The sequence below is a fragment of the Nilaparvata lugens genome, chromosome 5 (assembly GCF_014356525.2).
Source record: "Nilaparvata lugens isolate BPH chromosome 5, ASM1435652v1, whole genome shotgun sequence".
Classification (NCBI taxonomy): domain Eukaryota; kingdom Metazoa; phylum Arthropoda; class Insecta; order Hemiptera; family Delphacidae; genus Nilaparvata; species Nilaparvata lugens.
The window spans coordinates 59,164,232-59,182,083 of NC_052508.1; the positions used below are offsets into that span (position 1 = coordinate 59,164,232).

General features: G+C 34.7%; 1 protein-coding gene across 1 annotated transcript; it reads left to right on the top strand.

Annotated features, from left to right (window-relative positions):
* The first annotated feature begins 7,295 nt into the window (after positions 1-7,295).
* LOC120351649 (piggyBac transposable element-derived protein 4-like) lies at positions 7,296-8,057 on the top strand. The gene has a single exon (XM_039429561.1). It carries the CDS (start codon positions 7,296-7,298, stop codon positions 8,055-8,057), a length of 762 nt encoding a protein of 253 aa, XP_039285495.1.
* Positions 8,058-17,852: the final 9,795 nt, after the last annotated feature.

Genomic DNA, 17,852 nt, shown 5'->3' on the forward strand with positions numbered 1-17,852 from the left:
AGAACTAAAATGAATGATTGATGGAGATGGTAGCAGACTGTGCAGGAAGTGTGCCAAACGTTCAAGGCGCGAAGAGGACACCTACATCAGTAGAACAGTGGCTGCCAAGGAAACCTGTGACATCATCACCACTCAAATCAAAACCCGGTTCTCATTCACAACATTCTATTCAGCAATCTGTTTATTGGACTCACAAAAATTTGAACATTTCAATAAGGATTTCCCAGATACCTTGCTTGAAGATACTGTTAAGGTTTACTCATTTCTGAGAAAAATCGCCTAAAAACAGAACTTGAAATAATTTTAGAAGAGTAGACTTCAGAAATTTGCTTGGTGCTGTCAGTTTGCTACAATTTTCATTGAAAATAACTTAACTTCGTCATTTCCGAAACCTATAAACTTTGTTGATAATTTCAACCATCCCAATGACAACAGCTGAAGCTGAGAGGTGTTTTTCTACACTAAAACGAATCAAGACGTTTTTGCGCTCCACAAGAACCAGACAGGCTATCAGCATTAGCAATGCTGACTATTGAGAAGGAAATGATAGCAAAATTCTTAACTTCAATGAGAAGGTGATCGATGTTTCGCAGCAAGGAAGGAGAGGAGGATGGATTTTATTTAAAAAATGCTCTGTAAATGCCAACTAGAAGGAGGGTGAGTGTTAACAAAGTCTCTAAAAGCATGTTAATCCTTATTTCTTTGATTGGAATTATATTACATCGAGGAAAAATTATTGCTGTTTCTGTATAATTTATGATTTGTACATGAATTATTCAATGGGAGTATGGGAGTACATCTTCTAGGTTGAGAATCCTGAGTATATCAATACTTATATTATTAAACGAAAATCCAAATTTTATAGGTACTTAATATAATACAACCCATTAGAATATTTTGTTACTACGTAATAATATGATAGGCCTAGTACTTCTAGGAATAAAAAATTACATTCTACTACGTGAAACGAACAAAATCACTTGAAACATGGTGGTTTAACAAATTATAAAGATCTAGATCTGGTTGCTATGTTAATGTGAAACCCCCATTAGTATTTGCACGAGCCGCCACTGGGTGCAACAGAAGAGAGATTCAGAAACACTTTTTGTCAGGAGCTTTACAGGTGTTAAAACTCATTTTGTAATCCGCAATAAAATCATTATTGTTCCTGCCACCCTCAGCGCTAGTGTTCCCTCCACTAGTTTCCCCTTTTTGCCGCATGTCTACCTACCTGGCTTGTTATTCACTTATATCTTCTCTCGTATTATTTCAATCAATTTACTGAATTAACTTACGAATCCAGAATACCATACTGATTTTCATCAAATTGTTATTGCCTTTGTGAGATACGAGGCAGTACGTTTTATATACTTCTTTAATATTTTCAAATCATTCTTTGCCGTTGTAGGATACAAGGCAATACGTGTTACATATCTTTTCAATACTTTCAAATCATTCTTTTGTCGTTGTAAGATACAGGGCAACATAACCTCTACAAACCATTATTCTATTATTGTAGAAATTCAAGGCAACAAGCTTAATTACTTCTTGTGCATTCAATACCTAATTAAGTGGTCTCTAAAAGCTCTAGATTATTTCCATATCAATTTTTTCATAACCTGTTTCAAGTTGTCTCAGAAGCAATCAAAATACTCATATTAAATACATTTATCCTTTATGGTTTCAAATAATATGTTTATTATTGTTAATAATATCATTCATTAACTATTGTAATAAAATATTCATTTATTATCATCTTGCATTATATCATTTAAGCAACCATACAATCTCTTTACAACGTCCTAAAGCGTCACTCCAGGTGGTCCTTTGAGCTAATCACTGTATTCTCGGACTATGTGAGATGTTGATTAAACATCAATTGGACATTTCACAACAGGTATCAGATGAACAATTTAAATTAAACTGTAATTTGCCAGTACATTCATTAATAGAGGTAGATGAGATTGCTCATGCTGTATCCAATGGAACTGCTCCTGGATTGGCTAGATGTAGAGTTTTTTGATAGAGATTGTAATCTTTCAATGTAAATTGGATTTTCAATGAACAAATCATATAGTTTTCAGTAAGTTAATTAATGACATTGAATTTGAATTAAATAAGTCCTTGAGCTTAGTATAAGCAGTTAATTGAAATTATTTATTGTAGGTTAAAGATTAATTCAAATAGTATTTAGTACATTGCCAATTGCTCCAGGCATTGGGTTGTTGACCTCAGGTTGAGTCAGCAGTTTTATAGATTTAGCCTGCCATATTTGGCTACATAGGCGGAAATTAGGCCTGTGAATTGAGTCATTGACAACAGAGGGGTCTAGAATCAAAACTCACATTATCCATTTTTGACGAAATTTAGTTAGCACTGGATTCCTACAGAAAAAGATGCGAGAAATTCAATGGTGCTAATAGTTCTTCTCTAAAATCACATTATCCCACAAAATGGAACCAAAAGTTGTGGGTTAGTGTCAAAACTGACAATATCCGTAGGATAATGTGAGTTTTGTCAGTTAGGCAGCTGTAGCCAATGAGAGAGCAGCATTCAGGTCATGTGACTCCTGCCAAACATCATTGTAGCAAAGCAGTCCATAGCTGCAGAATATTCGAGTATTGAGTGGTTAGAATCTTTATTAGAGTCAATTTATTTTATTGTGTTAGAATCTTTTGTTCAATGGATATCTCAGTGACGCCAGAGTAATGAGAGAGCTAGAAAACCTAAAAAGTCACCATTGCAGTGGAAGAAAGCTAAATTGAAGACAGAACGGTAAGTTTCAGTATAACTACAAACCATGATTTCATCCCTTGTTCTGTTTTAGATTCTTGTAATTTCTCTAATTATTGCATAACAGATGATACAATTTCTAAATAGGAATGATTGTGGGAGCTTTCACTTTTTAAACTAAGCCACTTAAAATTAATATAACTTACTAAGCCAGAAGAGAGCAAACAAATTAGGCATAACCTAAAAGTTGCTTTCTTTGGTTTTAGGTACAAGCCCAAGAGTATGCCAGACAAACCAACTTGTCGACACAACAGTCAATCCTTTCAATGTTGTTCGCTTGATATGTGTGATTTGAAAAAGTTTCATTCTTTATTCTATAAAAAGACAGAAAAAGAATATCAGGATCATTTCGTTTTAAAATAATATGTTGAGATTGTGAATGTGAGGAGAAGGCGTCCAAATCAACGGAAAAATCAAAATGAAGTATCCAAGTACAAGAAACAAATGAGGAGTACACGTTATTTTGTATTAAATAAAAAGAAGGAGAGGGTGCCTGTTTGTTTGAATGCATTCATTGGTATTCTGGGCATATCCAGATTCAGAGTCAATAATATTACAAAAACATTCCATGAACAGGGCTTTATAACTGAGAAAAGGGGAGGTTTTAAGAGGACAGCAGAATTTGCTCCAAAAAAGATTAATGTCATGAAGTTTATTGAAAAATTGCAGTGCATTGAGTGCCACTATTGTCGAAAAGAGAGTAATAGAAAATATTTGTCCTCTGATTTGTGTATCAAGAAATTGTTCATGATGTATTCAGCTGAAAATGGAAATGTGCCTGTCAAGGAATCATACTTCCGTAACATTTTCAATACCAACTATAATTTGGGTTTTCGATCTCCTCGAACTGATGTTTGTTCTACGTGCTTGTGCCTACAAGAAAAAATCAAAGCTGAAAGTGATCCAGATAGAAAGTCTAACTTGTTGATTGAGAAACGTGTACATAAATTGCGTGCAAAAGCGTTCTATAATAAACTCCAGGACACAGACGAAAATCTTCTTATCTTATCCTTCGACTGCCAGAAAAATCTTCCAATCCCCAAATTGCCAGACCAATCAACTTATTATTCAAGACAAATTTATGTACAGAATTTTTCAGTTGTGAGAGGTCATAGTAAGTCACAGTTGAACAAGGAATCAGTTACTTCTTATTGCTGGACAGAGAATAAATTCGACAAAGATTCAAACACCATCGCTTCATGTGTTTTTGACACCTTGAGATCTATTGATTTGACCCCCTACAATAGGATTAGACAGATATCTGACGGGTGTGGCGGACAAAATAAAAATAGCATTTTTATAGGAATGTGTAGCTTCTGGTTGAGTTCTGTGGCACCAAGTAACATTGAAGAAATTGAGGTAGTATATCCCGTTACAGGGCACAGTTTCCTTCCAGCAGACAGGGTTTTTGGGAACATTGAAAAAATTTTGAAAAAGAAAGAAGTCATAACTACTTATGAAGAAGTATACGATATTATATCTGAGCATGCAACTATAAAAATCCTTGGGAAAGACTGTGAAGTAACTGATTTTAAAAATGTAGTTAAAAGAAACATGAAAGATACCCAAAAATGGCCTTTTAAAATCTCCCAATGTAAACGCATTTACATAAAAGTTCGAAAAAATGCACGAAATAAAGTTCTGGTCAGAGGTGAGCCCACGTATGTAAGTGATTTGTCTGATAAGTATTGGAACCTAATGAAAAATGGTAAAAAACCTAATCCGGACTTGAATCCTGACATTATAGAAGAGAAAAATTATCTTGCGGAGGAGAAAAAAAACGATGTCGACAAACTACTTAAAAACATTTTGGTGAGGATTGGCGACTCATCGATAATCTGGAGTTCTATAAGAAAGCAATAGACAATAATGGTGAAGAAGAACAAGAACCAATAATATATTTTGAATGTGGATGTGAAGATGAAAATATGAATAATCAGTTCACTATTTGAAAAAAATATTTTAATTTTCTGATCAACATTTATTTTATTTTTATCCTTTTGAATTATTAACAGTGTATCAATAAAAGTTTAATTTGTAAGAAGAATGTTTTTTCAATCACCTTCCTTACCACATAACTCTTCTGGCTTAGTAATTTGTGTCAATAGCCCATATAATATTTCAAAAAGACAGTATTATAGTCTACTAGTGGGACAAAATTAAAGAGATTCGAACTTACAATAATTTCGACAAAACTCATTTTCAAAACTTACAATATCCAGAATATTCAGTATCAAATCTCACATTATCCCAGGATGAGTGTCAAAACTCACATTATCCATATTATTTTCCTTTTTTTTTCTTGATTCTGTGGAGAATGTCTGACTTTCAATATCCATTTCTATTTGAATACCTCAAATGAACATGAAAACACGAGCCATAAGTATCTTTCTTTGGAATCACAATGTGAGCAAGTTTTTTGGCTGTACTGAAAAATTTGATTTTTGGATAATGTGAGTTTTGATTCTAGACTATTATTAGTGCTGTGTGAGGCCATTGGTTGAGTTATTAACACTTGGAACTTTTAATAGTGCTGACTGAGTTAGGTTACTCCAGTTCATACTGGTTTTGGATTTTAATACCAGTTAGGCTGAGTGGGGGTTCAAAGAGTGGGAGAGGAGGAAAAATCAGTAGTAGGGATCTAGCAAGAGTGGGAGGTCAGGCTAGCCACCGCAGACCGGAGGGAGAATAAAATAATTCCCACTAGAGAATTACTGGGAAAAATCTTTTGTGGGGGAAAGTAAAATATCCCCGTGTGTGCTGTTTGTCTGATATATCCAGTAAAAGATGGAGAGGGTGACCCTAAATTGACGTCCGAGGAAACCAGGAAAAAATTGGTCGAAGTTATAAAGCCTGCAGACGACTTTATCCAGGTGAGAAACATGAGGAGGATAAGAAATGGGGGAGTTCTAGTGGAAACGAGCAATAAGGAATCGGCGGATAAGGTAAGAGCAGCAGTCCCCCCACAGGGGCCAAGTGGACTCAGGGCCAGAGAAGAAAGCGCTCCCAAAAGTAATGATATATGACGTTCCTGGTGATAAGACTGATGAAGAAGTCATAGAGAGCCTCTTGAAGTAGAATCACGATGGACGAATCTCGAACGATGATTTCTCTAGAGGATTCAAGAAGGTTAAGCCCTTGTGTGTCTTTGACGTATATATCAGTCAGCAGTAGGTGGCTGAAAAATTTCCCCTGACGTATATATCCGTCGCCGACTTTGTCCTTCTTTTAAACGTTCAGTGTCGGATTTATCCGTCTAAAACTGATGCCTCTACAATCTTTAGTTCATTTCTTCACCGTTTCAAGCAATGAAAGTGTTATCCAGCTGATTATAGTGCCTCTCTATGTGTTTTACCATCGTAGTGCAACTTGTGTATATTGTTGGAGTTGGAAGGTGAACAGATCTGTCATCTGTAGTTTCATAGACTTGTTGTTTGATGTTTGTTATGGTCAGTTTTGTCAGTTGTTTGCGTAGCATTGAATTCAGATAAAGTTATCTTGTATAATGTTATTAGTTTTATAAAACTGTACATAATTGTAAATAAAATGGCAAGTACTTCTCATGGGAATCAGGAGTATAATATTGAAGATGATGATATCGCTCAGCTACTAAGTGATTTGGACAGTGAATCGGATAGTGATAGTGACTTTTTAGGTTATAGTGATGATGAAGATGAAGTTGAGATTAAAAATGTTCCTGCACCACCAGTTCAAGTCGCAAGACAAGGAAGACAAGTTAGACAAGTGCAAGCTGTGAATGTAAATTGGAAACAATATGATGAAGCAACTAATTATTGTCAACCTAGTCAGTTCACAGGTAATCCAGGATTGAAAGTACCGGTAAATAATCCCATGGATGCTCTTGAAATTTTCCAACTTTTTGTTACTGATGAACTTATAGATCAGATAGTGGAACAAACAAATAAATATGCAAACTATTTCCTGGAGTTCAGAGTATTGAACAGTTTTCTAGATTTCACCAGTGGAAACCAACTAATAGGAGTGAAATATTTCTTCTTTTTGCTATTTATCTGATGAGTGGGATAATTTGGAAGCCACAGCTAGACAATTACTACACTACAAAACCACTCTTTTCCACACCTGGGTTTTCTGCTATCCTTTCCAACAAAAGACTAAAGCTGCTTTCCCGTTTTCTTCACTTTGCTGACAATGAGCAACAACCAAGGCAACACAAGAAACTGTATAAGATAAAGCCAATTTTGGACTACTTTGTAAATAGATTCACTGCAGTGTATACCCCAGAACGAGAGGATGCTATCGACGAGAGTCTATTGTTGTGGAAGGGACGATTGAGTTTCATGCAGTTCATCAGGATAAAGCGTTCACGTTTCGGAATCAAATCATACATCCTCTCTGAATCAAAAACTGACTACATACACAAAATAATAGTCTACACTGGAGGAGAAACAGAAATTACCAATGATCCGAGATTTGGACATGCAAGCAATGTGGTTTTGACCCTCATGAACCACCTTCTAAACATGGGCTACTGTGTGTACACTGATAATTTCTATTACAGCCCTGAACTAGCTATTGCACTGAAGAGAATGGACACTGACTTAGTGGGCACTGTTAGAAAAAATAGGAAAGGAGTTCCAAAAGAATTTGTAAAGAAGAAGTTGGCTAGGGGTGAAACGGCTGCATTGTGTGAGGAAGAAGGCACCATGCTCCTTTTGAAATGGCAGGATAAGCGTGATGTCTTGTGCTTGTCTACACATCACCAGTTGGGCTTTGTGGATGTTGTTAGAAGAGGAAAGGAAGTCCAAGTTCCAAATGTTATTCATGACTATAACATTTTTATGGGTGGTGTTGATCGAGTTGACCAAATGTTGAGTGCTTACCCCATGGAGAGAAAGAGACAGAAGATTTGGTACAAGAAGCAATTCAGACATTTACTCAACATGTGCATTCACAATGCACATGTTATTCATGAAAAATGTGGAGGCACTTTCAGTCCTCTTCAGTTCAGAGAGAGTCTGTTCGAGAGTATTGTTGAGAAACATTTTTTAGAAAAGCCAAAGAAAGGCAGACCATCTGCAGAAGAGGATCCCCTTCGACTGCGAGAGAGGCATTTCCCAAAAATTGTCACAGCTACAGAGAAAAAAGCTAATGCTTCAAGGAGATGTACAGTTTGTGCCTCAAAAGGAAAACGAAGAGAGTCCAGATACCAATGCACTCCTTGTGATGTTGGATTGTGTGTGGTTCCATGCTTTGAGGACTTTCACACAAAGAAGAAGTATTGAAGTTATAATTTTGAACTGTAAATAATAATGTGTAAATATTGGAACATTCAATTTATTTTGCAGCTAAATGTAGTAATAATAGTAAAAAAGTCAAAGTGGTAAAAATAAAAATTAGTGAATTCGGAAATAAAATTTTTCAAAAAGTGGTTGCAGAAATTATTATACGCAAAAGTGGTTGCTTGCTTGCTTCAATACATTTTATGGGAGTACATAAATAGTGAGTGAAACAGATGATTTATTCTGCTAATTTTATATAGCCCAATTTATTTAGAAGGATTACGCAGATGTGGCCAGATGCTATAAGTGTCAGGCTTATGGGCATGGGGCCAAATATTGAAGAGAGAAGCTTGTATGTAGCCATTGTGCGGGAGAAAACAATTTCAAGGACTGCCAACAAAAAACTGGACGCTGTCTGTGGGGCCTGTGAGAGATACGGGCAGAAACACGATCATTCGGTACTGGATCAGGAATGCCCAGTGGTGGATTTTGCTGGTTAAGCGGAAATCTAGAGCTGAGTGTTTCATTTTGGTTATTGTGCTTCCACCTCTTCTCCCCGCTCCTTCCAGTGAAGTTGGCTGGGTGAGCTCTATTCCTCCCCTCCCCGGCCGCCCGGGCGGAGCTGCTGAGCTGCAGCCGGGCTCACTGCTGCTGCTGCCGCTACTGTGGTCAAAGTCAGACCGTGCATTACGTTCCGTGATATGCACAGTGCGTGCAAACGTTCCGTGAAATGTAAATATGTGTGTATTATCTAGACCAGTGGTTCTTAACAGGGGCGATATAACTTTAATGCCAGTCACAGCTCAGTAACAGTTATCAAAGTGAACGGAACTGCTCTAACAAATACGTTACCGGCGCATGCGCATACTCCTGTATACTAGAGGAACAATCCTACAGCGAGACACGCGTAGCTCTCCAAGATCGTCTGTACATAGGAATGCAAAACCACCGAGCATGCGAAGTAAGTGTCGTTCTGCTGTAATTAATAATTATTTTTATGTTCCACAAACTAACCTGAAAGTGGCATTGTTATTGTTAGTATAAAATCAAAATCATAGAGAAAGGATAAGCGTAAGTTATGTTTATATGTTTGTCTCTGATAAAATCGTGAAAATTTCGGAAGAAGTGCCGCCAGTATAATACCTCGTATTTGAAGTATGGTTTCGTTGTATCACCTTCAACCTCACAATTTCCCATGTGTTTGGTTTGTAACAAAGTGCTATGTAATGAATCTATGAAACCTTCTCGTTTGCAAGACCACTTGCAAAGAATGCATCCTGACAAACAAAATAAGGATTTGTCATTTTTTTCTAATCTGAGGGAGAAGTTGCAGAAATCACCATCAGTTTCTACTTTTGCTATGACAACAACAAAATGCAATGATGGCTTAATTGCATCTTATAATCTTGCAAAAATTATTGCAAAAGCTGGAAAAAGCCATACAATTGGAGAGGAATTGATCTTGCCATCTGTGAAAGTTATTTTAGAGACGGTTTTACACCATTCAGCTTCTTCTGCTGCAACTGTTATTAAAAAGTTCCATTGAGTAATGATTCAGTACGTCGACGAATTGATGAAATGTCTGTCTAATGATGTTGAAACAACTTTATGTGAAATTTTACGAGTGACTGAATTCTCTTTACAAATTGATGAAAGTACCTTACCCGGAAATGAAGCTTTACTATTAGCATATATGTTCGTTTTGCAAATGATAGGAATGTCCAACAAGAGATGCTATTTGCAAAAAAAATTGACAACAGACACTACAGGTGAATCCATTTTTAAAGTAACAAAATCATATTTTGAAGAAAAAAAACTCTTAAAAACATTCTATCTGTTGCAACTGATGGGGTCGTCAAAATGGTTGGTCATCACCGTGGGTTCATTGCTTTTTTGGAAAAAGAGGTACCTGGTATTATTGCTGTTCACTGCGTTATTCACCGGCAACATTTAGTTGCCATGAACCTCAATGCACGTTTGCACCAGTCACTGTTGTATGTCATTTCAGCAGTCAATAGAATTCGTAGCAGCGCTCTCAATGATCGACTGTTCCGGCAGATGTGCAGTGAAAATGATGAAGAATTCAACCACTTAATTCTTCACACAGAAGTGAGGTGGCTATCAAAGGGTGCCTGTCTGAATAAATTCTGGGATCTCTTTGATTCTGTAATTCAATTCCTTGAAGAGCGAGACTTGCTTTCGAAAAACAATCTCAAGCAATTCAAAACTGATGTTGCCTACATAACTGATTTATTTCCTAAATTCAATCAAATCAATTTGCAACTGCAAGGTGATGATCTGAACATGATAGCTACAAAATCAGTGATATCTGCTTTTTTGAAAAAGCTTACTCTGTGGAAACAAAACTTTATACGCCGTGTTTTAGCCAGTTCCCTATTCTAGCAGCTGTAAACCAAGAGATAGAAATTTCTTTTGAAGACACACAGCTATATTGTCAACACCTTGAGTCATTGGAAAAAAATTTTCTAAGCGTTTTGAAGATATTTTATTGATGGAAATCCCGAGATGGGTTGTGAATCCTTTTCAAAGCTCTGATGGTAATGATGACATTGAAATTCAAGAGGAACTTGTTGAATTATCTTCAAATTAGCAACTAAAAGCGACATTTGATGGAGGACAGCAGCTGACACAATTCTGGATCCAGCCTAGCATTCCCCGTCTCTACCCTAGAGTTTGGGCTACCACTAGAAACTTTTTCATTGGGTTTCCCTCATCATACCTCGTTGAAAGAGGTTTCAGTGCCGTTGCTAACTTGATAACAAAGAAAGGAACCGGCTACAAATCACAGATAGGGGAGACTTGCGCCTAAATCTGACAAGGATTGAGCCAAATGTGAAGAAATTAGCTCAAACCCACCAATCCCAACCATCTCATTGGAATTATCACATTTTTCAATCATGGTATGTAATTGTATTTATATACATAATTTATTAAAATATATAATGACTTTGTTGTTTTTCACAAATTGAAACGATTTTTGTGAAAATTCTGATTTTACAGTTTTTTTCAACTTTTATTGAATTAATAGACTAGGAATTGTCAGAACAACAAGATTATTAAATGACGACAAATCTAATAAAATAATAATGATCATTCGATAACACAGTATAATTAAGGGATCATCTCATATTATTTATTTAATAAATATGTGGTTGAGGCTTTTCTAGTCTTTTTATTCAATGTGGATACCTATCACAATATCACCTTTACTACACATAATATTTAATTTTGATTCCTGTTATAAAAAAACCACCAGAAACTTGCAATGATATGCCCCTATTGTAAAATAGGTGAAGGGGGCGTTGGCAAATGTATCATACTTGAAGGGAGCGATAACCAAAAAAAGGGTTGAGAACCAGTGGTTTGTATCGATTGGAATTCTTGTAGGGTGGAGGATTACGCAGATGTGGCCAGATGCTATAAGTGTCAGGCCTATGGACATGTGGCCAAATATTGTAGAGAGAAGCTTGTTTGTAGCCATTGTGCGGGAGAACACAATTTCAAGGACTGCCAGCATAAAACTAAGGACGCTGTCTGTGGGGCCTGTAAGAGATACGGGCAGGAACCCGATCATTCGGTACTGGAACGGGAATGCCCAGTGGTGGATTTTGCTGTTAAGCGGAAATCTAGAGCTGAGTGTTTCGTTTTGGTTGGCTTCAAGTAATGAAGATTCATAAACAGACTTTAGGTTCAGTATAATGGCTTGTGCACACCACTGCGTTCCAAGAGGAAAATTAGTACAAGCTAAGCTTAGTTTTCATTTTTCAGATTGTAATATTATTGTAGATCATTGTATTGAATTATTGATGAATGATTGATTGATCAGATTAGTTTATTATAAATTAGATAAATATAAATATGTTCGAACACCCAAACCAATCTGTGATGTAAGAAATGATTGATAAAATTAAAACATTTTTCATCAGTGAACTAACTGGTTCTTGAGAGAGGAATGAGCATTACTTTACTTGTTTGATATATCTCCATAAAATAAGAATGTTTATTAATGTTGTAGATTGAGTTTTATATAAATTTATGCTGTTTTGGTCAGATTTAGTTGTTAATGTAGTAAAGCCAATAGCCACTGTGTTTCAACTGTAAACTAGATAAGTATTTTTAGTTCGTAATAACTCTGAAATCATTAGGCTTGTAAGTTATTGTTCTTTGTATATTTCTGTGTTTTGCCAAAATTTTCATCTGAAGATTATAAGTTAATTTGCTCTGAAAACTGGATTTCTCATTCATAGGCAATAGATCCATTCACAGTTTATCAAGAATCTATTTTATTGGAGCCGACAACTTTCCTTAGGTGATAGGTGTTAAATGCTATTCCAACCGTTTAAGGAAAAATTGGTAGCACGGCAAATGTTACCCCTGTGGTGGGACCGAATTACAAAATAAATATGTCCCAAATGGTACACCACGAAATCCCTGGTTATAGAAATTATTAGTAGATAGATATCTTGATAGGTTATGAATGGTTTGTTGCTGAGTGGGAAGTCGGTTCAAGAGAGATCAAGTTTTAATGAATCAGTGCATATTACAAAATGGCAAACATTAAAAATGATCTGAATCTTATAGCATTCTTAACACAAAGGTTTGATAAGCTAGATGCTAGATTTGATGAGCAAAATGCTAAGTTTAATGCTAGATTTGATGAGCAAAATGCTAGATTTGATGAGCAAAATGCTAGATTTGATGAACAAAATGCTAGATTTGATGAGCAAAATGCTAAGTTTAATGCTAGGTTTGATGATATGAAGCAAGAATGTACTAATATAAGACTAGAGCAGGTTAGTATAAACCTTCTATTGAAAAGTGCACATGAAACATTGAAAGATGAAGATGAAGATGAAAACAAATTGAAGCAGGATGATAGTAGTGTTAAGTTACAAGATCAACTCATTCAAGTTTCTGAAAATGTAGGCCTAGTTACTGTTGTTGAAAAAGTCAACCCAAATGAGATAGTAGAATTGAGTAAAGAAGTAGGTAGGGAGTTGTCTTCATTGAAAGTCAACTATCAAGAAAGTACTATTGCTACATTGAAGGTTAGGAAAACAGTAAACAAATCAAATGTTTCTATGGATCAGATTACTACATCGAAAGTTAGGAAAACAGTAAATAAAATGAATGATTACATGAGACAGGTTTCTGTAGAGGTTAGGAAAAATGTAATCAAAATGAATCTTGCTTTGAGTCAAGTTGATGAGTTCAACTTTCAACTGAAATTGAAAAGGTGTATGCAATGCATTTCAAGTGAACATGACGAACTTTTGTAGGCAAAACTGCTTGGTTGAAACTAATGAACCCATGAATAATATCATGCTATTGAAGAAAACAAAACGCAAAGTTTCCATTGATGTATTAGTATTCAAAGGTTGTTTCAAGTTGCTTATTTACAAGATGATGACAGTGAGTCACATGATGAAAGGGTATTCCCCAGCACACAATGATTAGGAATCCTGTGTTATGCCGGGATTCAGAATAGCATAATCGCTACACAGTGTATGGTAAGAGTCCATAATTGTGTCTTTTTTCTTTCCTGTAGCCTATTTTCTTGGCCCTTAATCTTTTCAATTTTCGATTCTTTCCTGTCTTTGTGTAATATTCAGTAAATTTCTTCTATGAAGCATATCTTAACCAATCTTGTCCATAGTCATTTAAATTTGTATTTTTTCTGAAATAATATTAGAAGTTGAAATAGTAGCTTATTTTCCTAATCTTTAAATTGTTGATAAAACTTAACTTTTCTAAAATCTATCCATTGTTGTGTAAATAATTGTTTGCTTGCGGTATATTTTTTCATCATGTATTACATATTTTAATCATGTCTATTTTTTGTCAGGTATTATATTAGGTAATTAGGTTTTTCAGAGCAATTATGTCCCATGTTCTCATCTTTCATTGCATATCGTGCCATAAGCCATATGTAATTAGGTTATAGTTTTCTTCTGGGCTTTTAACCCATTTTGCATTTTATTTTTTTTTCTTGCTGTCCAATACTTTGGATTTTTGGTAGACAAGTAGGTGTGATTTTTTTTTAGAGGTGTGGGCGTGAACCACATACGGCTGGACTCGATTATCTGACCTACTTGTTTGCGATATAAAAACCTTATGACTGCAACATCAAATGTTTGTAAAACCTTTTGCATACTTTTGTTTTTGTGGTCCGATACTAGAGTCTGCTATCACATTGCCTTACAGACATCTAGGAACTTTCCACCCAGTCACAATAGTCAACATTTTTTCCTTCACCAGTTGTTTTTGTGGGAGTGATAGCTCACAATTATAACAAATTAGAGTCATACTTGGAATTTACAAAATTCCATAGTAGTAAATTTTTATTAAATATACTTCCTCATGAAAGTTCAGTACTGACATGTAGGATAGGCTCTAATTAATCTTTCTCTTCTTTGTATTGTTTTAGGGAATTTATTTACCCAGTTTTCTTTTTCTCTTGTTTGTATTTTTTAGGGAACTTATTTACCCAGTATTTCATCTTGATCATCTTTGTATCATAATCTTGAAATGTTTATACTTATTATACAGTCTTTAAATTTTAAATTATTTAAAAAAATAATTGGTTTAATTTAAAACGTTGTGTTATATTATCAATTGAAATGAGTTAAAGGCTAAAATTTTTCTAAAGTGTTTTGTAATTGATATTTTTTTTCAAATTTTAAAACTGTTTGTTCTATAAATTTTGATATGATTGATTATCGTTTGAAATGGATGCTGGAGTGTATGTAGAAATTTTAGTGGGGTTTGTTGATTAGAATTTTGCTGGTATGTGATTGTTTTTTGAGATGGAAACCCATTATTGCCTAAAGAAGGAATAACAGAGGTTATGACTTAGAGAGGCAGTAATGAGATAATATTTTTTGTGTTGATTACTTATGTTGATTGCCATAGATGCAAAATAATGATTAATAATGTTGATTGCCATAGATGCAAAATGATGATTAATTATGAATATTGTTTGCCTTTGAAGCAAAATATTATTGATGTTTTGAATGGTTTCTTGTTTAATGATTGATAGTAAAGTTTTGTCATGAAATGTAGTTTGTGTTTAGAACATTGAAGAGTCGAAATAAACTATAGTATCCAACAAACGATGATTAATAATATTAAATAATTTGCTTTTTATACAATTTTTGAACAAAATTAAAACTAAATAATTTTGAAACCCTGAATGATAAATCATAAATGTGAAATGAACTTGCTATAAATGCTATAAATGAAATGTTATATTAAATAATAATGAAATGCAAACATATTATGAAATGATTGAATAGAAGACCAAATGTCTGAAATTATTGAAATATGTATTGAAATTAAATTTTTGTTGTGTTGATATGATGTTTGTTTTTTACAATTTTGATAATGATACAGGGTGTTATGAAATTATATTTCTATTTTGAAGAATGGATTAAAATTTTAATAATTGAACAGTGAATAGATGAAAATGAATTTTTTTTTAATTTATCATTGATATGTCCATATTTCACAATTTATGTATTGCTGACTGTATAATAAGATGTTAACAAATTTCAATTTCATAGATACTTAAAATAATTTTTATGTGTATTAGATTGTATTGATAGCCTAATCAAAGTTTTTCTTTTTAGTTCATAAGCATTTTAAGACAACAGGTACAGCACAGACATTAACATTGAAATAGTTATCATGTGAATCTCGAAATCAGTAACAAGTGAACGCCATGAAGAGTGTTAAGAACATTTGGGTGATTTTCAAACTAGTGTGACATATCTACGCCTAAATCTACGCTGCGGCCTAAACCAATAACTACGCTAATGTCAACGCCAATGTCAACGCCAATAGCTACACCAATGCCTGCGCCAACGCTGATGCCAACAACAAAAATCAATGCCAATGCCTGCGCCAACACTAATAACTACGCCAAAATGCCAAAATCTGTGCCAATGCCAACAACAAAAATCAATGCCAATAGCTACGCCAATGCCTGCGCCAATGCCAATAGCTACGCCAATGCCAAAATCTGCGCCAATGCCAACAACAAAAATCAATGCCAATAGCTACACCAATGCCTGCGCCAACGCTGATGCCAACAACAAAAATCAATGCCAATGCCTGCGCCAACACTAATAACTACGCCAAAATGCCAAAATCTGCGCCAATGCCAACAACAAAAATCAATGCCAATAGCTACGCCAATGCCTGCGCCAATGCCAATAGCTACGCCAATGCCAAAATCTGCGCCAATGCCAACAACAAAAATCAATGCCAATAGCTACGCCAATGCCTGCGCCAATGCTGATGCCAACACCAAAATCAACGCCGATGCCTGTGCTGATGTCAATAGCTACGCCAACGCCAATGCCAATATCAACGCCGATGCCAAAGCCGACACCAAAGAATACGCCAATAGCAATGCCAACGCCTATTGCTGACCATGTATCTCAAACTTCAACACTACTGCATTACCTGGAGGTAATTGCCATCCATGTTCACATTCACAACTTTGAATTCAGAAGAACAGTCACAGTATCATGAAAGAATTGATTCAAAAAATCCTCTCCTAAATTATTCCTGTATGCAGAACTCTAAACCTTGAAAGCTGAAAATATCAAAAAACCAAACCTTACCTAAATTAATCCTCACCTAAATTAATCCTGTATGCAGCATCTATCTCTTTTCCAAAAAACGAATTACATTGTCATTTCAAGCCTGAAATGTACATTGTATAATTACAAATATGATACAAAATTATGTGACTCTGTATTGAATTTGGAATGCAGCCGTCTACTACAAGCATGAAGCAATGCTAACTGAGATGTCAACTGTATCGAGTTTGGTATGCAGCAGTCGACTACAAGTATCAGCCCAACACTACGTGCATCCAGATCAGCCCAACACTTAACGTCATCACATTGGAGTCACACTTAACTGAAAATCATACTGAGTGCCTTAACGGACTGTTTTCCAAAATGTGCATCAATAAAATCAACCGCAGCAATAGTGAAAGAAATGAACATTTTTTGATTTATTGAAATTTTATGTGAAAATTAAATGTAACAATTCATCAATTCATTTAAAAAATAAATAATAATAAATTTTCCATTCAACATAAATAATTTTTTTTATGCAATAAAAAATTGAATTTTTCTATCTATTAAATTATGTGCAATTTCAAAAAACTATTCTTTACATATTAAACTTTCTGTTGAGATATTTTTCTTTAAATTATAAAGCTAAATCAAAAGTAATATGATATTCTATATTTTGAGATATTGTTTGGAAACATATAACAAACGCTATTGATGAATTTTTATAATAATTTTCAATATTTTTGGATGACATGTATTGTTTTTTTTTTAGAAAAAATTGTTACTGTTCTCAAATTTAAATTTCAACAATTTTCATTAGGGTCAATGTAAATTTTTTCTTTAAATTTTCAAACAGTAAAATTTTTTTATGTCAAGAGGGGGGTATTTGTAATATTACATTTTTCTTCTCACATTTAAATCGAATCTTCAATTCGAGATCTATGGAACTTTATAGTAAATGTCAGAGTTATCAATAGACGGATAAACTTTTTGACGGAGAATTTATTATCGTAAATGTTTGTTGCATTGTTCCATGGTGTCACCGAGGCAGGGTTAACAAATAACAGAATAAATCGTTTATTTAAATAGAATATATGTATAAAAATTTATAATAGCAGTGGAGAAAGATAGGAGAACAGCGTTGCCGATTCACTGCTTTGTCACTGCCTTCTATAGAGGATAGCTGATA